At 38.2% G+C, this 27145-nt stretch overlaps 1 protein-coding gene across 1 annotated transcript in view; it reads right to left on the bottom strand.

Moving 5' to 3' along the window:
- Window positions 1–15135, bottom strand: part of Nse1 (SMC5-SMC6 complex component Non-SMC element 1) — a 37562-nt gene extending 22427 nt beyond the window's left edge. Inside the window, exons 1-3 of the mRNA XM_083112949.1 lie at window positions 15015–15135; window positions 8880–9001; window positions 6607–6757 (exon numbers count right to left, since the gene is read on the bottom strand). Coding sequence (XP_082969075.1) covers window positions 6607–6757; window positions 8880–8988 — 260 coding nt within the window. The 5' untranslated portion in view covers window positions 8989–9001; window positions 15015–15135. The remainder of the gene's footprint in view (window positions 1–6606; window positions 6758–8879; window positions 9002–15014) is intronic.
- Between the last annotated feature and the right edge of the window lie 12010 nt (window positions 15136–27145).

The raw sequence follows: 27145 nt of genomic DNA, 5'->3' as shown, positions 1-27145 counted from the left end.
GGAATCGTGGTAGACTCAACAATGAATTACCACTGCATCTGTACAATAACGTTCATCACACTGCTATCATACTACGGGTGGCATGTTCTCCGAGACAATATGATCATATTGTGATACCATTCTTTAACGAAAAATATAGTTGCCATGACTTATGGCTCAGCCCTCGTATATCTCTAGATAAATCGGAAATAACATCTAAAGATCTGATGACTAAAGACAGGAAAATCAATTTAGGGGAGGAAACTGGACGCATGCAAGAAACATACACGGGAAAAATATTGTTGTTCACTCTGAATAATGCTCTCAGTAACTTTCATAACGTCACTCAATTTTTCATTAATGTGTGGCTATTCCAGCTTGAGACTCATGGACCTGATATGGGCATACACCTATCATAAAATTATTGGATATCTTAATTTGGGAAGAGAATTTCTTTTTCTGCAGAAGTGGAGCAAATCTTCCTGAATAAAGTTTTTGAATGAAATTTTGCAAAGTACTTGCATATGGAGGGGAGGCACTCATCCAACAGCAGCACACACAGTTTTAGCAGTTATATGGTAACAACTAACTAACTAAGTCTCTAGCCTTCTTAAACCTGAAGGTTTATGGCTGCAGCAACACAGGCCTTCCATCTTTCCCTATCTTGAGCAAGATCTATATACTCTTTTCCATCCCTACCGATTTCCCTTAGGTCCATCTCGACGTTGTCCCTCCATCTTCGTCTTGGCCTTCCTACAGGTCTCTTACCATCAGGTTTCCCAACAAGAATCCTGTAAACTCCTCTTTCCTCTCCCATTCGTGCCACATGGCCTGCCCACCTAAGTCTTCTTGATTTCATTATTCTAATAATGTCTGGACATGAATACAAATTATGTAGTTCTAAATTATGTAACCTTCTCCACTCACCTGTCTCCTCATCCCTTTCAGGTCCAAATATTTTCCTAAGGATCCTATTTTCAAATACTCTCAATTTATGTTCCTCTTTCAATGTAAGGGACCAAGTTTCACACCCATATAATACTACAGGCAAAATTACTGTTTTGTATATTTTAACTTATAGTTTCTTAGATATTAAACGAGAAGACAAAAATTTATGAAGAGAGAAGTAACATGCATTTCCTGAATTAAGCCTACTTTTTATTTCCTCTTTAATATAATTTTCGTTTGTTAATATTACTCCTAAGTATTTGAATTTGGAAACTGGTTCAAACGAGTTGTTATCAATAATTAGATTTTGATTATTACCTAACACTTGGTTTCGGCTTGTAAGCATATATTTAGTTTTCTCTTTGTTAACTTCCAAACCTATCTCTTTAGCAGTTTTGAAAAATATTTTAGCATTATTCTTAATTGTATTCACATCATCCCCCAGTAAGTCTACATCATCTGCATATGCTAACAACTGAGTCACACCATTTAATTTTAGTTCTTCTTTAGTTTCGTTTACCTTCCTAACAGCATATTCTAAGGCAAAATTAAAGAGCAATGGAGATAATGCATCTCCTTGTTTTAACCCAATACCCAATATGGTAACATTGCATGCTTTTTCCCCCATAGGGATTATTCATATAATTTGATTTAGATTCCTCTAGTAAACTTTTATAGTAATTTTAATGCAATCTTTCATTTCCAAGTTTGTACTTTTTTATTCTCCATGTCAAAAGTAATCTATATTTATTGCCATCTTGAATCAAGGTCATTCCAAAACTGGAAATTACTCTTTTTGCAAAAAAACTACAAAAATCCACTTTCCCACCAGTGATGTCTAAAATAAATTAGTGTACTTCGAAGTGTTAGTGACAGAAGTAGGGGTGGCATTATTTGTTGATTAGCTGTTGATAAATCATCTTTACAAAGCTGTGTGTACCAGTGTTGGGATGGTACTTATAGATGGGGATAAGGGGCCATATTCCTTCTGGTTCCAAATGTTCAGCCTTTGGAGATGATACATACAGGGTGTATCAGCAAAATCCAGACAAAACAAACAACTGTGTATTCGTCAAAAACTTACACTTACCAAACAAGCTTTTATGTGTCACTCAAGGGATCCTTCCGAATCCTGTTATTTAATGCAATCCCTCTTCCCTTCGATCATTGCCTCCATTCTCTGCCATCTGCGAATGCTGTCTCAATGGCAGCATGGACTTTTAAGGGCATGCGAGACAGTCTCCGCTCGGCTTTTCCGTCCAAGTCAGTGTTTTTAACTTAGTTCTCTTGGAGCCAGATCTGGCTCTTGCATGCACTCGTTTGGCTGTGAACTGGGGCACTCGCCCCCATGCCTCACTATGATACCACCACTGCTTCCGGCCCACATAGACCAACTTTTGCCATGATTATACATTTTGCACGTGACGTGATATTGTTATACTGGCTGCGTTGCCCCATCCCCCTCTTACATTCCCAGCTACTTTTTTTATAGCATCGTGTTGACGTGAAATTGGCATAATATTGTTATCAGGGAATCCTTTATTTTCGATTTCGTACGACCATGAGATGGGTGATGTTGCCGGATCTAGATGGTGAAAACTAAGAATAAATTGTCATCAATTTAGAGTTAACGGTAATAGCAGCACCCCACCCCTTTGACAACTAACATTACCCTAGGAAGCACTTTATCCAGACTTCGTAAACCTAGCTCTTGAAAGTCAGTTTTAACTCCATTTAAGGTGAAATTTAGCTCTTTTATGTGCACCAGATTTGGCAACACTGCCAGGAGGGAAGGAGAAGTGCATTCGGCATATGGGAGTATTTTTTGATTTGTTATCTTGGGAATATCAAACTTCCGATGGAATAGAAAATTATATCAACGGGAAGGGGGCAGTTGAAGAAGTGATTGCCCAGCAGAAAAGTCGAAACTCCCATTTGATAGTCGTAACTTGATGTTGAAGTTCATTCCCCATAAGGAATACGTGGGATTCCAAAAACTCTTATTCGTCATATATTTTACAGGTTGTATCTAGCTTAATAATCAACTTTGAAAAACTCTTCAACCTGCCACATGTGGAGAAATTCATCCTCTCTTGTACCCCCACGTTTCTCTTCAGTAGCATTGCCCATTCCGACGATATTCAAATAAATGCACACATGGTGCATAACTGTATCTCCTCACCTTAAGTTATCCATTCAATAATGCTCCAAACATAATAGTGCACTACTATTGTATGGACTACGGACATAACTTTGTTGGATTTTTTTCTATGGGGTTTCGTAAAGTCTCAAGTGTACGAAACACGAGATCGTGAGCTTCCTGATCTACGACATCACATTTGTGCCTCAATCTGGAATGCGATGTCATTAATGCTGTACAACACATGTGCAGAGCTTGACATCTGTCATGCCATTGTATACCAAGGTAAATTAGGTGTGTAAAAAAACTTTTTGAGTTACTCTATAGGTAGAAGAAAACTGTAAAAAAAAAAAAAAGGTAAAGTGTTCCCCTGTGCTTAGCACCACGCCATGAAGGCGTATAGGGGGTGTGGGGGTAACGCCCCACACTTTCTTGATCCGGTCGTGAGTGGGGGTGATGTGATCAGCATCACGCCCCTGACCGCCTTTACCCCCCAGGGTTTCCCCCAGGTACCCATGTTATTCGACGCTGGGTAGGCGCCGGGGCCGCTTCCACCGTTAGAAAAGTTCCCGGATTTGAACCGTACAGAAAACTGTACGAAAATATATTAATAAACTTACAAGTTATTAATATTTCTTTTATTCTACTTTTAAGCTGGACACACTGTGTACACCTACACTTCAAAAGTATTTACTTTTACCTACCCTCCCCATCCTGGAAACATTTTAAATAGTACATTTGAGTAGTAGTAGTTAGAAATTTGAAAAGCTGAGAGTGCGAAGAGCACACTGCTTCAACAGTGATGTCAGAATTATTTTAAATTGTATCGAACTCTTGAAGCTTTTTTGGATAACGGATTGTCTGAATTGGGTTATTTTACGTAGCTTTTCTGCCAATTTAGACTAATCGTGAAGACGAGTGATGATATGATGAAGGGACACTCTCAAAGAACACCCATGCATAGGCTGGGATTCGAACCCAGGACCCAACATATCAGCATGCTGAGCTAACCACTCCACCATGGAGCTCGGCAAAATTTGGATAAGAAACTAAAATTATATTGTGGATGTTTTCTTTTTTATAGGAGGTAGAAAGTTTGTGCAATTTAGTTTAAAAATTAGATAGCTATGAGGAATAATTGAGTTGTGTTCAAACATGTAATTACCCGTGTTATGCAAATTCCACATATAATATATATAGAATGTGACCCTTTGAATATGAAGTGTCGCTGAGTATAATATACAAGGTGGTTATAATTAAAGTGACGGTGTTCAGAGTGGTATAGCACGGGCTGTAATGAGAGTAGCAGTCTGAAACTTCGTAGATATGCTAATGAAGCAATACGCTCGCGAATTATGCCAAAAAAAATAGTTCCAATTCTCGCCACCAGGGTAAAAAATGGCGCTGTAAGCAGTCAAAACTTGGTATAGTTACAGGAAAAACACTATAAATCGCAGAAAACAATACTCTTTGTAATAAAATATCGCTACAATTTCACTATTCGAATTACATGAACATTACTAAAGGAAAAAGCAACAAGCGTCACCAACAACAACCAGGGAGCTCACACAATGGTTAGGCAATTTCACCGACTTTGACGTCAGAGTTATGGAAAATTCCACGTTTTGACTGCTTACAGCGCCGTTTTTTACCCTGGTGGCGAGAATTGGAACTATTATTTTTTTTTTCATAATTCGCGAGCGCATTGCTTCATTAGCATATCTACGAAGTTTCAGACTGCTACTCTCATTACAGCCCGTGCTGTACCACTCTGAACACCGTCACTTTAATTATAACCACCTGGTACTTAACAACTGAACACACCTAATCCTTTCCACTCACCATGAGAATATCATATGATATAACTTGAAATAACCCCCGGGTTCGATCCCCGGCCGGTTCAAATTCGGGAACTTTTCTAACGGTGGAAGCGGCCCCGGCGCCTACCCAGCGTCGAATAACATGGGTACCTGGGGGAAACTCTGGGGGGTAAAGGCAGTCAGGGGCGTGATGCTGATCACTTCACTCCCACTCACGACCGGATCAAGAAAGTGTGGGGCGTTACCCCCACACACCCTATACGCCTTCATGGCGTGGTGCTATGCACAGGGGAACACTTTACCTTTTTACCTTTTTACCTTTTATAACTTGAAATGTTTTCTGCATTTTTAAAGTTTTTATTTATTACCAATAATTTTTATTGCTTACAAGTCTTAACTTAAAATTATTAGTGAGTATACACTATACAGCCAAAAGTCACCGGACACCCAGTGCTGTTCATTCCAAAGACACCAGCCAGGTAACCAATAACATGTCAGACCTCCCATTGTTATTATTACAGCATTTACGCTTCGTGGCAGGCTTTCCGCTAAGTTCTGCTATATTGCTGGTGGATTTTTTTCCCACTCGTCCTGTAGCCTCATGAATACTTCATAGGTGGTTTTCGGTCAAGTGGGTCTGGCAACCGACGCTCCAGTTCATTCCAAAGATGTTCTATGGGGTTGCAGTCAGGGCTTTGAGTGGGCCAGCTAAGCACATCCACCTGATTGTCCTCAAACCACAATGCAATGGACAGGGGAGGGGCATTAACGTGGTGATAGAGATTGTCTAAAACGTCCTCATAAACACCACTCCTCACGTTGGAATTGACCAAAAGGGCCTCTCCGATGGTGCAGTGGTAGCGTTGTTGCCTTGTAATCGAAGGTTCCCGGGTTCGATACCTGGTGGAGGCACATAGTGGTTCGGATCCCACTTTAAACTGTAGGTCCAGTCCCGATTAGCTTTACTGTGCACAAAGTGGTCCAGTCCCTTTTAGCCTTACTGTGCACAAAGTGGATTTAAAACATCAAACCAAGCCATTGACCAAAACTATGGCCTGAGCTCAAACCAGGAAATACAGTCCCAGACCATGGCACTACCATCACGTTTACTTGGGTGTCTGGTGACTTTTGGCTATATAGTGTAGAGTTTGGATAAGTAAAAATATCCTTTATCTTCAACATAGACTTGTATTCTATACAGTTTGATGATTAAAAATACCTTTAAAATATTTCTTTAATTTTATTACAGAGTTTTGGATGAATAAGAAGCATATATTTTTACCTTCAATATATTGCATATTTCAGCATGGTACGGTAGCTTTCAAAATATTCAGGGGGATATAGTGCGGATTTTTTAACAAGTTTTTTTTTTTACAAAAATAGAGTCACATATTTCTATTACTACAAACAAAATACTGATCATCATTTTTCGTAATAATTAGATCAAAGCAACATAATTCAAACCTAAATAATACATATTTGCACAGGTGGGGGAAGATATTCAATGATGTCAAATGTGAATTTAGTTTCATTTAGTACCGACAGTGTGCTGTTTGCCCTGGAAGTTGGACTCAGTACGACAAATGAGCTTTAGAGGCACAGATTACCATGTCTGATGAGGTCCAACTTAAAAGTGGAATAGCAAAATATCAATGTTGGTCCAGGTCTAACTTACGAACAGAAAGAGTTAATAAAGCATGAACTATGAGCAACACTAACCTTGTTATAGCATTATTTGCTGTTACAATCAGAGCATAAAATCTCTTTCCCGTTAATTCACAAAAACCAAGCTTGATTTCCATGTTTAAAGGTCGAATCTTGGCATTAATTTCTTGAAGGAATGATTCAAAATTTACATTCTGAGGAGGATCTGAAATGAAATAAATACTACCAATTAATTTTATTACAAACTATAAAAATGGCATACATATGAAATGTTTTTATTTCTAAAAGGCACCATTTCATCTTGTAACTTTCCCAAACCAAAATACCAACGAGTTTCATAAGTGCCTCCAGGATTTCTAAGTTTGGCCATGCAGTAGCAAATCCACATACAAGAGATGAAACCATGCCAACAGGTAGTGGAAATGTACAAGTTTCTTTCATCACAGATGCTATAACTCGTTTCTCTGCTAGGGGGCAGTAGTGTGCGAAAGTAGTGGAAATTGGGTGCAGGGTGGCCAATCTAGGATCATGATAAAATTCAAGCATAATTCCTGGAGAAGGTGAACTTTCTAAAAATTCAAGGGTACAAAAATTGTGTTTCTTTTTGTTCCTTTTTCCTTGATCTCTCACCGCCAACACAAATATATTAACAATATTGAGGGTCTGTGTGATATCAATGTATCCAAAAATTTTAATTATATGGTATACATATATATTTAAATATTTAATTTAAGGCACGGAGTTTACATTTGCCATTCACATACTCTGACTCAAAGTACATCTACAAAGACAAGTCACAAAAGCTATGGGATATACTATTTACGAAAAATTGGTAATTACATAAGAATCTAAATCTCAAATTTACCTAATCAACTACAAGATATCGTGTCTTGCAATAATATTCCGTCTGTCAGATAGATTTTTCTGCAAAAGGACATTAATTAAGTAAACGGATTGAGAGAATTTTGTTTAATTTTCCACTCAGCTTTCTTTTCCTTCCTCGATAAAAATAAAACCTATACTATGAAAAACTTGCCTAAATATGTATAAATTCAATTGCATTTGGATTAATAAAAGTTGCAATTTTTCACGTCTACGGAATATGGACTACGGTGCCAATAATTCCCGGAGTTCAAGGATCTCCTCATGAGTAGCCACCCTGTGGGTGCCAAAACTGGGGGGTAAAGACAGTTTACTTTTTCTTGATGGACAAGGCTTAGCATTAAAGGCCATAGTGTGTGTGGGGGGGGGGGGGGGCAATGCCCTCCCTAATTGCTGCCACTGGTGTGCAAACATAGCATTTTCAGGTGTACAAAAAGCTTTTTGGGTCCTATATTTTGTCATTTCTCGTGTATAGAATATTTATATATTTTTATGTAAACTTAATTTGTATTAGTCTTAACTATACACCAAGCACAATTGTGTCTATTAATTTGTGTTTGCCTTGTAACCTGTGGCTCGACAGCTCTTGAAGCTACCTAGAGGTGTGGAAATCTTCAACCATAATGGGGTGACGTGGGGTCAGTACGTCAAACCCCCAGCCCTTATAGCAGATATCCGTGACCGGGTTACACTACTCACTCATAGCTGCCCAATTTCCTCATGATGGTGGGTTGCCACCGGTCCTATACATAGGTCGAGAACACAGAGACAATCCAGGCAGAAAAAGAAGTAACAAATTTTTCCACTCTTCTTCTTTCATTTTGTCTTCTTCTTTTTCCTCTCTTGCTACTATTTTTTGTTTCTACTACAGTTAGAACTATCTCACCAAACGTCTGTGTGACTATATACGCCACAGTAAATCGAATATAGTTGAAACAAACAGGAGCACAATGCGGAGGGCGTATATATACGCCTCGTGTATTATTTCAATAAATTTTGTTCAACTGAATTTGACGAAAAACCTGCATTTTCAAGTAGCGACTTTTCAACAAATTCCACACTTAAGGGGTTAACATACAGCTTCCATAATGAACACCTCCATATTTTAACAAAATTCTAAACAAAAGCATAATGATATTTCACACTTAACAGTCTCCTGAAAAATATAAAGTCGAGGTTCCACTGCATTATCAAAAAAATATCCTAGCAAAATTTATGAGCTAATTTAACCATGATTTTGCGAAGAACAAAATAAAATATGACAGCTTCTTTATGATTCTAATTACATACTTGGAGGGATGATTTTTATAACAAAATGTTCACAACTTTGTCGGTTCATTGACAGGGGTAACAATGTCCAGACAATGGTGAAAAGACACATCCAGCCTTAGCATATACTTTCTAGCAACATAGCCTATTCATATCCATCAATGTAAATAACTTACTTTGTTCAATACTATAAAAGTCTTCCATCATCTTCATTCCCTCTTCACAGGTAACCATGCCACGGCTCATCATGGATTGCAGAAATCTTCTATGGGGATTTCCATACATGTTTCAAAGGTCACTGCAAAAGAAAGAAATGACACAACTGGAATATTAAATGAAATACACGGAGAAAAATAAAAAGTCTAATTTATCCTCTCAATATTTTTAACATAACTAACTAACTAACTCCCTAGCCTTCTTAAACCCGAAGGTTTATGGCTGCAGCAACACAGGCCTTCCATCTTTCCCTATCTTGAGCAAGTTCTATATACTCTTTCCATCTCTACTGATTTCCCTTAGGTCCATCTCAACGTTGTCCCTCCATCTTCGTCTTGGCCTTCCTACAGGTCTCTTACCATCAGGTTTCCCAACAAGAATCCTATAAACTCATCTTTCCTCTCCCATTCGTGCCACATGGCCTGCCCACCTAAGTCTTCTTGATTTAATTATTATAATAATATCTGGACATGAATACAAATTATGTAGTTCTAAATTATGTAACCTTCTCCACTCACCTGTCTCCTCATCCCTTTTAGGTCCAAAGATTTTCCTAAGGATCTTATTTTCAAATACTCTCAATTTATGTTCCTCTTTCAATGTAAGGGACCAAGTTTCACATACATATAATACTACAGGCAAAATTACTGTTTTGTATATTTTAACTTTTAGTTTCTTAGATATTAAACGAGAAGACAAAAGTTTATGAAGAGGGAAGTAACATGCATTTCCTGAATTAAGCCTACTTTTTATTTCCTCTTTAATATAATTTTAATTTGTTAATATTACTCCTAAGTATTTGAATTTGGAAACTGGTTGAAACGAGTTGTTATCAATAATTAGATTTTGATTATTACCTAACACTTGGTTTCGGCCTGTAAGCATATATTTAGTTTTCTCTTTGTTAACTTCCAAACCTATCTCTTTAGCAGTTTTGAAAAATATTTTAGCATTATTCTTAATTGTAATCACATCATCCCCTAGTAAGTCTACATCATCTGCATATGCTAACAACTGAGTCACACCATTTAATTTTAGTCCTTCTTTAGTTTCTTTTACCTTCCTAACAGCATATGCTAAGGCAAAATTAAAGAGCAATGGAGATAATGCATCTCCTTGTTTTAACCCATCATGAATTGTAAATTTGTCAGACATATTAATACTTACACGAATTTTACTTTCTGTTTCACTGGTGCATATTTTTATCATACTAACAAGCTTCTTAGGTATTCCAAACTCTACTAATATATTATATAATTTATCTCTTTTGACCGAATCATATGCTTTTTTGAAATCAATGAATACCTGATGGGACATTTTGATTATATTCCCACTTTTTTTCAAGTGTGTGTCTGATGTGAAAAATTTGATCTGAAGTTGATCTGTTACGTTTAAATCCACATTGATAATCACCTATAATTTCATTAGCATATGGGGTTAGTCTTGTTAAAAGAATGTTAGACAATATTTTGTATGTTGTTGAGAGTAGAGAAATTCCACGGTAATTATTGCAGTTCATTTTATCACCTTTTTTAAATACAGGAACAATTATGGATTCTTTCCACTGTTGAGGGATTTCTTCTTTATTCCATATTAAACAAATTAATTTATGAATTTGACATATTAATGAATTTCCACCATATTTAATTAACTCAGCTGGTATTAAATCAATGCCAGGTGCTTTGTTATTCTTTAGCCTTTTAATAGCATCTTTAACTTCAGTCAAGTTAGGTTCTGGAACTAAAGGTTCTGCTGTGTGGACTTCATTTACTTCTGATTTATCTCCTACATGGACATTTAAAAGGTCATTAAAGTAGTTCTTCCATCTATTTAGAATATCGCTTGGGTCAGCTAGAAAATCACCGTCTTTATCTTTTATCAAGTTTACTTTAGGTTGCCACCCCTTTCTAAACTCATTTACATATTTTTAACATGGGGTGAGTAATGAATAATGGGAGTGGGGGCACAAGAGATGGGAACAGTATGCCATTAGAATTACCTCCAGATTTTCAAATGGGAAGGGGGTCATGTGGCACGTCATTTAAGATGTGAGTTTTATCAGAAATAACAATATGCAGTTATTTTCCCCTAACTTTATTTGGTGAGGATATTTTGACAGTTAAAGTTCACATTTGGTGTAATGTGAGATTATTCATTCCATGTGATGTAACATGGTGTTAATCCTCCATGGAGGAATTGAACCTGTTGTGATAAGTGCAGTGCAAGGGCCGTCGCAGAGGATTTCGACGCCAGACATCCAGAGAGAGATGGCATCTCACATACCACACTGTTGTGTGTAATCCAGAAGTTTAAAGAGATAGAATCCGTGCACGACAGAGAACATAGTGGATGGCCGACGCTGCCGACGAGGAAGCAGCAATGGCATTCGTGGCACCCTTCGTCAAGAGGCCGAAATGCCCAAAACTTGACATTTGGGGCCAGTGGCAGGAGTCAGTCAGAGATCCATACTCCAGATGTTGCATTTGAAGAAGTGGCACCCCTATAAAATTCAAATGCAGCTACATCCACTGAGTGGTCAACCCCGTTCTCTGGACCTTATAACTTTTACCTTTGGGGCCATCTTAAAGCCATGGTTTATCAAGACAAAAGCAATGATTTCCGACATCTTCCAGCACCAGGTCCAGCAAGCGTGCGACTCTGTGGACCCTACGGTGTTATTACATGTCCATGAGGACTGATGGAAACTTCTTGCATTTTGTGTGGCACAGAATGGGCAATGCTTAGAGCACATCTTATAGGATGCCCAATGTAAACTTCAACATTCAAGATGGCCACCATGAGGCATACTGGACCCACCCCCTTTACCCATATCCAAAGCTTCATCGTCCTTCATCAAGCAGTTTTCAAATTAAAAGGGTGGTACAGGACTTTTGCCTCATCCTGTAGAATGTTCTACTATAGATCGACCACAAGGAAAAAAACCTTGGCCGACAAGTCCCCGTGCAGGTTTCCCTTCTTCCCTTCAGCTCGGGCCATAAGGAAGCATGGTCAACTCTCCTCCTCCCCTCCTCGTGGGAGTACGGTGCACAGGAGTCGCGGGTGTGCCCAGGTTGTTTTGCTTGTGGTTCCACTATATAATCGGGATGCACAGGTACACTTAGGAATAAAACATTTGTTGCATATATTACTTCAATGACATATCTTGTTGATCTATTGTGATTTTTTTTGTATGTATTGGTAATGTTTATATAATGTGTGTCTGATTAAAAATGTGCCCTAAATGTACCCAAGAGCATGTCCGGGGCACAAACTACTGAGAGCTCCAGAGGGCGAAACACATTCAGAACCTTGACGGACCAATGGGGGGAGGTGGGCATCGCTAGGGAAACCAGCAGGAAACCTCGAAGAGGTTGGGAAAAACCAGAGTGGTAAATGGATACCTCTCTTAAAATGACCCACGACTGCCATTTTTTATTTGATTTGGTGTTTTGAGTCCACTTCATGCACATTAAGGCTAATCTGGACCTACAGTTTAAAGTGGGATACGAACAACTATGTGCCTCCACTGGGTATCGAACCGGTAAAAGTTCCGATTGTTTTATGATTTCTCCGAGCACAAAGACTAATTATCGCAGAATTTTGGAAATCATTGTCACACGAAATTTGAACCTTCCTTAAAGTAATGAGCACTGTTTGGACTCGAAAAAAGTTATTTATGTTGAAATAAACAACTTGAAAATTACCTGTCTCACTGCAGAACATGGGCTGCTTTTTTCCTCTAAATAGACGAACAAAATTTATATTCCCAGAAAGTACGTACCTTCTACTTCCATTTTCCGGTGTTCCTTTTCCGATTACTATTATATTATTGCACGTAAAAAATGTTTTTCCTGCTACTAAAAGCAATGCATTTCTCCATTTGTTCGCGTCCATATTGTTTATGCGCTCAAGTGTTGTGCGATAAGTGAGACCCTTCGTTTTGCGGCATTCGAGTTGATTTGTCACTCCGGATTCCACCCACAGACGCACAGTTTCTTTCATTATTTCAGACGAGGAATGCTTACAAGGTTAGGTTAAGCCTGTTAGGTTGGGTTCCAATAGCATAAATACAATGAAAAATGTTTTTCGTGCTACTAAAAGCAATGCATTTCCCCATTCGTTCGTGTCCATATTGTTTACGCACAGTTCCTTTCATTATTTCTTCGAGGAATGCCTACAAGGTTAGGTTAGGTTTCATTAGCATAAATACAATGACTAATTATTATTTAGGCTAAGTGAACTAAACCTAGCTACCTAACAACATAGGCATTTTCTGCTTTCACTAGATTTGTCCAGGAATATGCCTTTTCCTTCGTTGCTACGATTTCAATACCGCACAACCTGTACACGTTTTTGTTTTTTTTATATAGAAAAAAAATTTCCGCACCTTAAAACTTAGGTAACTTATGTACCGATAAATACCGCACAAACTATTCACAAAAGGTTTTTAAGCGAAAATTGAGGCTAGACTCTACTTTACGTCCTTATCTGCATGGTGATTGCTTCTTTGCATTCGCGGTGCGCGATCGTGGTGCGGCACCCAGCATCTCTTTGGGTAAGTACCTTTTTCTTTTTACACTTTCTGTTCACGATAGCCCCACTATCCATTCACGGGGTCGAGGTATGCCTACGAGGTTAGGCCTGTTAGGTTAGGTTCCATTAGCACTCATTTCACCCCTAAATATGTGCTTCAGCATCTAAAAAATACCTCAGTACGTTCAATTGCGCATATCCGGACAACATCGGTTTTTCTCGATATGAAATTTTTGCTCGCTTTGGGATTTACGTTGTTGAATTCCTTATAAAATAAGCTTTCCAACGATATATGACATGTATTCCTTAGGAAAAGGATGTAAACTAGAGAGTCTTACCTTTTATTGGAAAAAAAACAAAACGCTCACACATCATCTTGTCAAACTTCCGCGTGGTTGCTACACTGTAAGGGGGGTTACATAACCAAACGCATGGAACATTTGATTCACGTAGTTGACGGTAATGGCAGCACGAGCTATCGCACAACGGAGATGCATGATTGGCGAAAAATACCTTATTTACAGGCAAAATACGTAGCACGATTATAAAAAAAAATATCTCTGGCTTCAGAAAGTCCTCAAGAACACAATTCCATAAGTACTTTCTCGTCTTTTCTCCTGTAAATTTTAAGAAATCCGTCTCCGACTTATACTACTGTTACCAAAACTTACTATTCCCGATTACTAACTACAAAACGTTACCAAAAATTTATGAACCACGTTGCTCCTAAGCAGCCCATATTCTGCAGTCTTCTCATGGACAAGATATTCTCTGTCGACAAGCGACAATAAATATCGTAGAAGCGTGGGAATGAATGTAGAAGTAAATCGGAACCTTAGTAGAATGCATTTAGGGACTTTATTTTAATGCAAAGGGAACCAAAGGTAAGAGTCTAGTTTACGTCCTTTTCATAAGGAATTCAACAAACTAAATCCCAAGGTGAGGAAAAATTTCCTGGAGGAGAAAATTGAGAAAAACCGATGTTATCCGGATATGCGTAATTGAACGTACTGAGGACATTTTTCGATGATGAAGCACATATTTAGGGGTGAAATGAGTGCTAATGGAACCTAAACTAACCTCGTAGGCATACCTCGTTCCCGTGAATGGTTAGTGACAGAAAGTGTAAAAAGAAAAACTTACTTACCCTACGAGATGCCGGAGCGCCGGCTGTCTGCTAGCATGGTTTTGTAAACGTGCAAGAAGGACGTAAACTAGACTCTAGCCGAACCAAATCTAACCTGCCTAACCTAACCACGAAAGCATATATTGAACAAAACCTTAAGTAATCGCTAAAAGTCCGCAGTATGTGACGTACATCGAAATCGAATCATGTAAAAATTGCATCCGTAGCTTGATGAATTCGCAATAAAACAAAAGGAACTTGGGCCGTAAATTTTTTACCATAATAATTTGAATGAGATTCCATTAGGAGCTAACTGGAGCAAAACTTAATCTGACTCGACAATTCTGAAAATTAATGAAAACATCACCAGTTTAAATTAATTCTTTAAATAAAAAACATACAAGCATAGAAAAACGTGTGTAAATATTGTACTTACCAGTAAAAATATCCCTCCTTTTGAACCTTTCCTTTACAAATACTTTCCTCCTTCTTTTGTCTTGAGTGGAGAGGTAAATATCACCAGGCAAATTGTCCACCCCGAGTTTACGTCATTGTTTATGGTTTTATATAATGCGAAAGTTAAGATTTCAAAGAGAACACTAACGAAGCAGTTGGTGACTTCTGTATTAGCATTGCCAATATTCCATTATAAAAAAGTACGTCGGAAGGGAGAAGAATATGACTGAAAATAGCATAGGACAATTTCCCTCTCAGAAAGTTACCTTATGACCTTAATGAACAATTCTACATGACATAAGAGCGTGAATGAATGAATGATTTAAATTTTCTTCGCATTTCTGCCACTTTAGCTAATTGCGAAGATGAGGATGAATGATGAAATTAGTGAAGGGACACTTACAAAGAACATTACCAGTTTCATGGATCTGAGACACATTAAAATCGGATATTTTGTGTTTCGCATGGTTCGTACTTCCAAAAATAAAGAAATAAATGTGTCTCCGATGCATGAAACTGTTACCCAAAGAACATCCATGTGCAGGATGGAATTCGAACCCGGGACCATTGAACTATCTATATTTTATAGAGAAAAATATTGTTTAATAGCGGTGATTAAATTTCTCAACACAAAATTTCTAAGTGAGTGTATTAGGAGGGGCAACTGCCCCAATTGCCACCCCGTATGCACGCCTATGGATTCAATTCGCAGTAAACGGTTGCTTACATCTCATCACTATGCACAGATGTAACGCAACTTCCTGCGGCCAAGGCTCAGCAAGGCTTGTGATGTGATTTAATTCTCTGGGAATACCTGAAGGTGTATCAAACTTCATACAGAAGGTCAATGTAATATGTAAAATAAAATTTTAAAACACTAAATGTCTGTTGTTTCACAATAAAATATTGTTTTCATGCACAAGGGTTAGGTGGCAGAGCAGCCCTTAGCTGAACCTCACCCGCTTAATAAAGAAAATGTATTATTAATTTATTATTATTACATGCTGAAATTTCTTCTTTTTCAGCTTTTTTAGTAACACAAGGGTGAGGGGGAGTATCACTAAGCCATAGCCTCTGCTATACTTTACGCTTTCCCATTCCTGCTGCTGTCTATGTATTGTTGCAAGCATTCTACATTTATTTGCCACTGTGGCAGGGGCAGTTATAGGGCCAGGCAGCCAAAGCAAATGCCCAGTGTGCCATTCTCAGGGGGAAGGAGGGAATGCCAAACAATGGGTGTCCTCATTGATTAGCACCAAAATTTTGTTTCTGATTATTCAAGTGTATATATTTAAGTCCACTTTATGCACAGAAAGGATAATTGGGACTTGCCCTACAGATTAAAGTGAGATCTGAACCACTATGTGCCTCCACCGGGTGTGTTTTGTTTCAAAAAGACTTGGATTTATTGTTGACTAGAATTAATTGAAGTTACTAATGCATAAGTACCAGGTGTTTCAGAAATAATTGAGGAGTTACAAAAATTTATTGCAAGTAAACTATTGAACTTACGTTACTGAAACTAGTCCAGAACAAAAGAGAAACTCAAACAGTTTGTGCGTGTATGTTTTGATAAGCTGGAAGTTCACATACCTGCAGCTAGTCAACACTCAAATCACCCACATCACTCACATTGATTTGGGCAATGTTTTGATTCCCACGATCACCAGATCTTACAACCTGAGACTTATTGTTGTGGGGTTTCATCAAAGACAGGGTATTTGTCTCACCGATGCCATGTGATATCGCAGACCTAAGGGAGCATATCATTGCAGAGATAGACACTATCACAGTGACGTGCACTGAGGAGTAGCTAGTCTAGCAGAGATCAGTGGCGTACGCAAGGGGGGGTTACCGGGTTTAAACCCCCCCCCTTGAGCTTTTGAAATATTATGGAAAATGTTGTAGAAAAAAATTAAAAATGGCTAATTTATCACAGTCAAAGATCTGCGACAGTAATAATAATAATAATTTGAATTATTATTCCCATGCAGCATGAAGATAAACACAACATTCCAAACACAATCTAAGTGGACGCAAAGTTCAATTTTGCAATTTTTTTGCAAAATCGCGCAGTGACTATCGCGAGAATTGTGAAAATTCCTTGCTTCGTCGCAGTGTGTCGACCTTATTGCAAACGTTCTTCCCGGTACTGATTTCACATCCCCTTGTGAACTCTCAAGTTATGCTGAGTCTACATCCACATCATTAAATAATGTTGAAGAAGTGCTTTGTGAATCACCTAGAAGTGATAAATGTGTTGGAATGTCTATAAACTTACTTCTCAACGAAAACATAGACTCAGTGGAATTTAGCAACACGTATTCTCGCGCTTCATCATCATCCCCAAAGATTCTCGATCTCGAACTATTTTGCAGGTGATGTGATCAGCACCATGCTCCGGCAGCCTTCATCCCCCAGGGTTGCTCTCAGGTACCCATTGCTATGAAGCTGGGTGCGGAGACAAGGCTGGATAAATTCCAACCAATTCCAGGAATCGAACCCGGATATCCCACGAAGTTGTTAAACTAGACCAGCGCGGCTCCTTGAATGAGTTTCACATTTCGATTATTTCAATAAATCCAATATATTTGCTTCTTTTTATGGACAAATAACCGTTGACTAGACAATTATTTTGTAACAAAGAAACAAAAGAAATGTAATTTTGTTCTATTTCTTTCATAAATAGCAGCTGCATTAGTAGAAATTAAACCAATTAATTAATTAATTATAAGAATTATTAATTATTATTATTATTATTATTAATTAATTAATTAAAGTATAATAAAACAATGGTAATGTGAATTTGTAGAAAGTTTTCGAAATAACACCCCCCTTGATGAAATCCTGCGTACGCTACTGGCAGAGATAGATCAATCAATCTCACATCTCGAATTATATTCAAATCACAATATTTATTGTCTTGTTAAAGCCACCACAGCTCATACGCAACACCTTCTTTTCCACGCGCTTCTCGTCCATCGGTGTTCTCCGCGGGCAAAGCAGGCCGGATACCCTAGCTCGCTCTTCTTCAGCCAGGCCAGTTTCCAGGTAGAAACGGCCGGCCCAAGGAAAAGGAAGATTTCTACCTCTACTTCCCTTGCCCCCACGCTCCCCGCTGCAATGGTTGAAAGCCCAGGCTTTCAGGTCCCCCAGTCTATCTCCTATAGGACAGATAGGGGATTGGTTTCTCATAATTTTTTTGTAAATCCTCTAAAGAACACAGGGTAAAATTTTCTGCAGTACTTATGTTCTCTGTATTTACACAACCTTTTACACGTTGTACAATATGTGTGTATGTATAATATGGGATGTAGTTTTATTGTTTATAAAATGGGAACGTGTTATGTGCAGACAATAATGTTATGCTTTCTTTCTTTCTTTTTTCCTTTTTCAAATATGGAATATATAATGATTAAATTACAAATATGTGCTCAGGCTCTCTCTGACTCTCGTTTTAGTAGTGTTTTATTTAAATATACTAATATATTGGCCTGTAACAGTCATAAATACGGATGTATTTATTTGGGCAAGAGAACGCGTGTTCATATTGTTGTTGGTTTGGTTTATTTTACTTCGCTTTTCTGCCACATTTGGTTATCGCGAAAATGAGGATTGAGTGATGATATGATGAAATTGGTGAAGGGACCTCATATGAACAATCCAGGCCAGGATTCGAACCCGTGATGAGTGCGCATTCTTGTCCTATGTGTTGCAGTGAATAATGAAATAATTTGGAATGAAAAATGTATCTCAGAACTCAAAAAGTCAAATGAATATCATTGAAGAAACTACAAAAAAGTGTGTTGTGTTTTGTTTCCTGTCACCAAATCAACCAAGCGCGGGGGAGTGGTTATCACAGCGCGCTACGACACCAGGCGTTCCGGGTTCGAACCCCGACCCGGGCATAGGCGTTCCCTGTGCTCGTCCCTTCATCAGTTTCATCGTATCATCTTCACAATTAACCAAATGTGACAAAAAAAACGACGCTAAGTAACAAAAATGAAATCAAATCATTGATTGATTGCTCAAATTGGTTTATTTTACTTCGCTTTTCCGCCACCTTTGGTACAACAAAATAGATGAAGGAACACACACAAAGAACACAAATGGCCAATCCGAGATTCGAACCCAGGATCTCTGGCTTAGAGTCAAATCAAATAGTTTTTTATTTTCGAATGTGGGTGGGGGTTACGTGTACTTTTTTCTAGTACTCATTCATAATTTTGCAATCTTTTCCTGTTATTGACATTCTTCTTTTTTGAAGGAATACTGGCCCTAAAGGGAGAAGGGGTGTGACTCACACCAACCCCCCCCCCCTTGAGCACGCCACTGACTGCTAACCCAAGTGTCGACGTCACCGCACGTCACTGCACTATCAACAGGCCCATGTAGATGCGAGTGTGGCAAGAAGTAGACTATCGTGTTGATGTGTGCAGTGTCACCAGTGGTGCACATATTGAACATTTGCAGGTGTAAAAAAAAATGATTGCATTCCTCATTCGTTCTGGACTGGTTTCATTAACTTACATCAATACTTTACTTGCAATTTTTGCAACCCCTAAACTATTTCTGAAACACCTGGTATATGGCAATTCATAAAGGGGGGGGGGGGTGCCTAAAATCCACCTTGCCCGGGTGAAAATTTTATCTTGAGCCACCCCTGCACTGTGGCACCCATATGAAACACCATGTTGCACAGATTTGTATGGTTTAGTAGCCTTCGAAAGACAAAAACAAAATAATGTGATAGTTTAATTAAAGTGTTCTAATCATAGTTCTAGGCATACTACTCTGTGCCTTTTTGAAAAAGTAAAAATTGTGAGTGAAGGGAAGTTTCTTTCTTGAGTTTCCTGTTAACAGTCAAAAGTTTGTTCTGCCCTGTGCATGCTCAGATAGGTGCAGGACCTGGCTGATGCAAGCACAACAAGGAATTTCCAGGGAACAACATTAATCAAATGTTATTTCAAGTTTTTATTTTCTACAAACATATTACCTAATTCTACTGAAAATACACAAAGTATAGTGTGACATGTTTACAATGTGACTAGATTATTTGGTTTTGCACATATGTAAATTTTGCAAGTACTCTAAATTGTTGAAGCTTTTTATCTGCGCGAAGATTCAGAACTTTTAGCTGCTAACCACTATTTAAGCACATATTGCTTGCATCTGTTGACAAAATTTCGACTTGCTAGTGTTGCCATCTAAAACTTTTAGCTGCTAACAACTATTTAGGCACATGTTGCTTGCATCTGTTGACAATATTTCGACTTGCTAGTGTTGCCATCTAAAACTTTTAGCTGCTAACAACTATTTAGGCACATGTTGCTTGCATCTGTTGACAAAATTTCGACCTGCTAGTGTTGCCATCTAAGGTGATATGTCCCTAAAATGGCACTGTTTCACCTAACACACATAATCGGCAGTTATAAAACCCTCAAATACAGTATATGACGAATATTAGTCGTAGATGACAGATTGACATGGCATCAGACATGTAATAATGACCCTTCAATAATTTCTTATACATATTTTTCTCACCGAAAAGTGGCATTCGTAACTGGTGGAAGGCAGCGTTAATTTTTTTTTCATAATGTCAAGTGCAAGTGCAAGTATTGAAAAATATTTTGAAACACACTCTATATTATGTAACTTAATAGGCGAAGAGGGACAATAACGCACCAGGCATGCATTTATTCCAATATCGTCGGAATGAGCAATGCTACTAAAAAGATCTCTGCCAGAAATGAAGAGTATGAATTTCTCCCCTTGTGGCAAGTGGAAGCGGTTTCTTAAGTTGATTATTACGCCTTATACGGCTTTGAAAAATATGATGAATTAGTATTTACAGAATCCCATGTATTCCTTATGGAGGAGCAACTTTAAATTCAAGTGACGGCTAAACCAATGGGAGTTTTGTCTTTTCCTAAGGATAATATAATCTTCAATGGATCCTCTACCCCATCATATGTTTTTTTCCGCCATCGGAAGTTTGATATTCCCAAGAGAACCAGTAAAGTAATTCTCCCATATGCGTAATGTTAAATTTCTGCCTGTCTGCTACAGTCGGCGGGCACAGTCTTCACCCCTCGAGGCTCGTCGAAGAGGGTAGTGGGGGAGGGGCGAGAAGAGGTCTGTCTACTGGTCACCGAATGAGAAACACATGTTCGTTTTAGAGGAAAAATATTTCTGAAGGGTCCTCCAGAGTAAACAAGCTTGCATGGTGGGATTCGCGACAGGCAAGAAGGTCCTTGAAGCTCTGAAAAGTAGGGACGGTAGAAAAACAAAGCAGACAACAGGGAATAGATTTCAGGTAGAAAATCAGGAAACATATACAGTTTCTTGTAATATGCAGTAACGTACTTGAACAAGCCTGGAAAATTACGGGCAGAATGCAGGAGAGGCATGGAGTTATTATAATAATTATGTAATTATGTATTTACATTATATCCATATTTATTTGGTTTACCATTGTTTAACAATTGTTTTACTGTAACTTGTACCTCTCCTCATTGCAATTTTTCGTTTCCGCATAATATAGATTAAACTATGGGACCTCTCTGCTTCAAGAACGATGATTTATTAGTGGTGGGGTGGGAAATAAAACTGTGTTATTTTGTTCACAGGGCTTTTTTAAATCTCCCTGAACAAAATGTCCGGATAATTTTGGGATGCTATGTGATTTCGGACGATAAATAGACAGGTTTTTGTGTACTGAATGTTTATTTTGCTTTTACTGAAATGTGAATTTCACACTGAACGTATGTTTAAAACGAAAAAAAAAATATACTTTACATTTCCTACTTTCAAGCATACTACTACAGAGCATTCCCTGACATTCGCAACGAGACTCGGCGCAAAGGTGCCCGGCATCAGCGCTTGTCTTTCCCGATGAACGGGCCAGCGACAGTCGCTAGAATCGGCTATTAAAATTACAGTTTTTATATTGTGTGCTAACCTTGACTACAGAAGGTGTTGAAAATGATGTCCCTCTGCTGCAACACATTCCTGGCATCCCCGAAGGAAATTGGCATTTACACGTGCAAGTTCGTCTACTGTCATTCTCTCGATTTTTCGTGCAATACTCTCTTTTAACTCACGGATGGTGTGCGGATTGTCTTTGTATACTTTATTTTCCCATTTTTCTTTCCACTTTTATTCATAACTGACCCTGTTACTCTAAACTTTTTTACGAGGTTTAATATAAGCGACTGTCGCGGACCCATTCACCGGGAAAGACAAGCGCCGATGCCGGGCCGCTTTCCACCGAGTCTCATAGCGAATGTCAGGGAATGCTCTGTATTTTGCCGAATTTACTTTCCATCATGGAAATACTTTGGAAATGATCAGAATTCCATCGAATACTATGTTTACTTTTTCTTCGTACAAGGGAACTATTTCAAACAGATTCATACAGTGATCCACAAATAGACAAATTTTGTCAGATTTTTTCCTGTATTTTTCATACACTATGCTTTTCAAGGAGTACTGATTGTAGCTGCTTGTGCGTCATAACCGATGAGTCCTTGAGGAACAATGGACTGGTTAAGCGTGACAGTGCCAGTGACCTGGCTCCTCCTCGGCACGGTGCTACATGCACAGGGAACTTTTCCTTGACTTCCAAGACGAGACCAAAGTTGACACGTGCTTCTCTAAAGAGTGAAAACACTGAGACTTACTGTTCGACACTCTCGTCTCGTTGGATAGTTGGTTAATCAGAATGTGTGGCCTTTGAAAAATTAACCTAAACCAAAGTTGCACGAAATCTCAGAACTCGAAGGGATTGGTACAAGTTTGTTACATCTTAATATTCAAAATTCCAATGAGAAAACTCTTGAAAATAGAGACAGGACCTCGAACAAGACAAACTTTGTAAAATCGAGACGAAACGGAGACATAATGTTCGATAATGTCTCCCCGTTGGAGACTTTGGTAAACTGTAATGTAGGCTATGGGGTTTGAACAATACCCAAAACCATAAATACATTATTATTTGATTTATCACATAAAAATAGGAGTAAAGTTAATTCATTTCATTCCTCAGACGACCTAGGGCACCCGAAGGATTTTTCTGCGGAGGGAGGAGTGGCAGAGTAAGATTCCATGTCTTGACTTTCAGTCGTTAAGAAAATATGTATTACGTATATTAATATTATTATTTTACAAATCATAAAATTGTAATTGAATTCATAATACTTTATTGTTGAAAAGTTCATATTTGAGTCCATTATTATTATAAAAGAATCGAGGTCTTATTATAAAAGAAAAACATACGGAGATCACTTTCTCTGCTCTCCTTCATGGTATCCCTGATGCATGATTTTACGTGTCGAAAGATACTGTAGAAAAAAAAATAATTGAAAATACCATCGCGTGTATTGTCAAAGTCAGTTTCAGACTTCCGTAAATGATTTCTGCACTTTCTGGATACCGAAATCGAAAGTCTAGAAATGTCAGCACAAACTCAAAATTTAAATTTCATGAACTTGTTCCAGTTATCTCAGGGCAAGTTCTCTCTCTGGCCCCATCTGGTGGCTTCCTTCTCAGATTGCAAGAAAGTTGACCGAGGACTTGTTTGGGTGTCCCTCGCTCCCATCAACAGTCATAAATTATATTGGGCGTTAAGTGGACGAGGGAGGCAGCTGTGGAGTTGGCCTGCTCTCGCAGGGCCACGCCTCATCCGTTCCCTTGGTCAGTGTTCCCACAAACCTCTGAGAGTCTCTAATTGTCCTTCTTCGCCTTAATAGGAAATCTTCATAAGAAATATTACAGCACTAAATAACAAAAAGGTCCTTCACAAGCAGTGGTGAAATGTGGGGTCGCTGGAAGGGTACGCACTGGCTTGTGAGTTCATGTTGTTATGGTTGTGATTTTCTTTTACAAGAAGCAATGTTTTATTGTTAAAATATGGAAAATATAGCCTGCACAGAATAAAAGATATCATATTCTCTCAATCTCAGTACAAGAAAAATATTAGGCACTACACGCACAAAGTCGCCAACTCAATTTATTTATGCTGCACCCCACACAAACATAAAATTAGTGAAAAAAATGCACAAGGTTTTTCTAAATACTTTCTAATTTACGTATGTTATTGCAGACAATGACAAATGTGCTTGGAAGAAAGCCAATTTTGCACACTTTAGAGATAGTTTGATGAACAGGATCTACCTATTTGTTCTACTTTTGGAAAACACATTATCAGACGTGTTCCTGTGTGAATTGGTTGATTTATGTGGTGCTATATAGTTCTGATATGGACGTTAAAAAAATGAAACAATTGTCTGACGACAAATGAAGGTACCGAATCTCCGATGTCTTCATAATTTACGTGGTCAATAGAAAATAATATTGGCTTTTGGTAAATGTACACATCTCCTAGATTTATTAATTAAATTATACCTATTAGCAACAATTCTTATAATGAAAAAGAACATGCAAATTAACCCAAGGAATCAGGACACTTTCGCATCACGACTGCTGTTCAATAACTGACCGGACAAGGAATAAAAAGAAAGAATGGTGTAAATTAGTGGTTAAAGCCGTCATCTTGTAATTCAAGGAGTAGAGGGTTCAATTCCCCATGGAGGCATATATGCAAGTAGTTCGGATTCCACTTGAGTCTCGATTAGAATAGAGTGAACTTTAAACCAAACTTGTTCGACTAAATGGAGGAGATGAGGGAAATGTTTTATTTTCCTCCGGGCCTTCCTTCATCTGATTAATGAAAAATTGCAATTAAAATTTCACACATTTTAAAAAACCTTTAAAGTTATTTTTAAAATCGTAACAACATATTTTTGCACTTATCAACGTACCTGAAATGTTACTCTTGAAGTGTGTCTTTCTTGATTTTGTTGTAATTTAATGCTTCAGATGACCTTTGAGTGGCAGTCTTCAATGTTCCGATGCTCAGGTTACCCGAGGACCAGTGGCGAAGCTCCTATGAGGCTTTTGAGGCTTAGCCTAACCAAAAAAATGTTGAAATTAAAATATTCTTGTACCCTGTAACAAGCAAAGTTCGTTAAAACGAATTAAACTATGTAATCCGAACGTTTGGTTCCGCCGCTCCTTCCAGATATCTCGTCAGTCAGACCAGAAAGAGAAGAGCGCGATCGGTCCGAACTGTGAGGCTTTTGACGAAAAGCCTCGCGTTAAATGCAGCTACAGCGTGAGCTCTGTGTAGGTGGAAGGGGAGTGTAAGGGGAGGGGACTGCCGATTCGCTGGGTGGAAGCAGCTAACCTCAGAACCGACCTGTTGGGCTTCTAGTCTTCTTGTGCAAAATGTGTCGTTCACGCGCTGCATTGTTGAATGTTAATTTACTTCAAGTGCATGCGCGCGTGTGTTTGTGTGTGTGTCACATAGTGTATTTATGTTATAAAAATATAATACTGTGAAATTATATGTTGAAAACTCTAAGAAGATTTGCAGTGAAATATATGTAAGTGAACAAGACTTCGTGGCTCTCAGATGCTTAACATACAAAATCTTGGACACACTGACTGTATAAATGGAAATACGTTTTGGAGATCTTGAAAAGATAAAATTTGTTGAAATGCTAGACCAAAATAGCTTTGGGGGATATAAATTAAATTTTCCTGTGATGAAATTAAATAACCTTCTCTCCACATATCCATCTTTCAACAAAGAACGATTAGAAAATGAATTAAAGAATATCTATGCTGATGAAGAAAAGCATTTACCTCCTGCAGACCTTCTAAAATTCATAGTTAGCAATGATCTTCAAACAATCTACAAAGAAGTAACACAACTTATCAAGTTGGTCTTAAAATTCCCTGTTACAACAGCTTCCTCTGAAAGAAGTATGAGCACCCTCAAGAGAGTAAAAAAATTATCTCCGCAATTCAATTAAAAATGAAAGATTAAGTTCTCTCAGCACAATAGCCATTGAAAAAAAAAACCTGGTTAAAGAACTTTCTATTGATCAAGGCTTCAAGGAAAGGGTAATTGATACTTTTGCGACCAACAAGAATCGACGCATGGACCTGCTGTATAAAAAAATATAAGCAGATTTTTCAGCCTACCCAGTATTTACGCCTTAGCTTCGCCACTGCCAAGGACAAGTATTTGCCTTTTTTATGTTTATCATCATCTACCCTTACCTCCCCTTTCCACTCAGTTGGACCCCATCCTGACAAGAAACAGACGTGAAGTGTAGAATTGTACCATGCATCCAGCGTTGCCAACCTCCCAATCAGGAAAAGCATGCTGATTAAATTCTTAAATTATGCTAAATGTGACTAAATTGTGCTCAGATCGATGACTTAGGTTATAAGTTAAATTTATGCATCTATTTTGGGGGAGTTGTGAAGTGTGTTATTGATTATTTACTATAGTTACAAAAAATTTGGAATTTCCCCCATTAAATTAATCACAATGGGTTCAATATATCACTTGAAAGGGTTGGAGAAAATTCAACGATTAGGAAAGGCGTGACCCCAACTATCTGCCAATTTCCTTCAATAAAATGTTCCTCATGAGCTAAGTAAGGGAAGATCAAGATTAAAAGAAGATGGTGGACCAGGGTGTGGCTGGATTGGCATGCTACCTTTTGTTTGAAACATGTCCGCACAAATAAGATCTACATATTTTTTCCAAATACAAAGGCTGTCACAGAGAAGGTGAGACTAATTCCTGTATAGGAAAACAGTAGCCTCCATTGGCTAGAAAATGTACTAGGGTGAAAATTTGGTTCATTAGCTGCTGATTGAGACCAAAATGAGCGCAATACATCAAAAAGTCATGACTGCGTAGCAGTTAAAAGACAAGCATGTACATGGACCCCTCCAGAAGTCATTAAAATTAAACGAAAAAAATTACAAACCACAAAATTTTTATTCAGAATCAGCCATATTGAGTAGATGTACATCTTTTTCAAAATAGGCATCTGACATTCGTCGTCAGATTGCGAACTGAAGAAACTTGCGCTGCGGTGATCACTTCTTTGTTCGTCATGAAATGACGACCACGTAAAGTGGTCTTTAAAAGTGGAAATATCCAAAAGTTGCAGGGTGCAAGGTCCGGGCTGTTTGCTGGATGCAGGAAAATTTATATTTTTCTCTTCGTCGCGTAATCCTGAAAAGCCC

The sequence above is a fragment of the Lepisma saccharinum genome, chromosome 27, assembly GCF_977018435.1.
Source record: "Lepisma saccharinum chromosome 27, izLepSacc3.1, whole genome shotgun sequence".
Classification (NCBI taxonomy): domain Eukaryota; kingdom Metazoa; phylum Arthropoda; class Insecta; order Zygentoma; family Lepismatidae; genus Lepisma; species Lepisma saccharinum.
The sequence above is the reverse complement of the archived record's forward strand: the minus strand, read 5'-3'. Positions and strand labels throughout refer to the sequence as shown.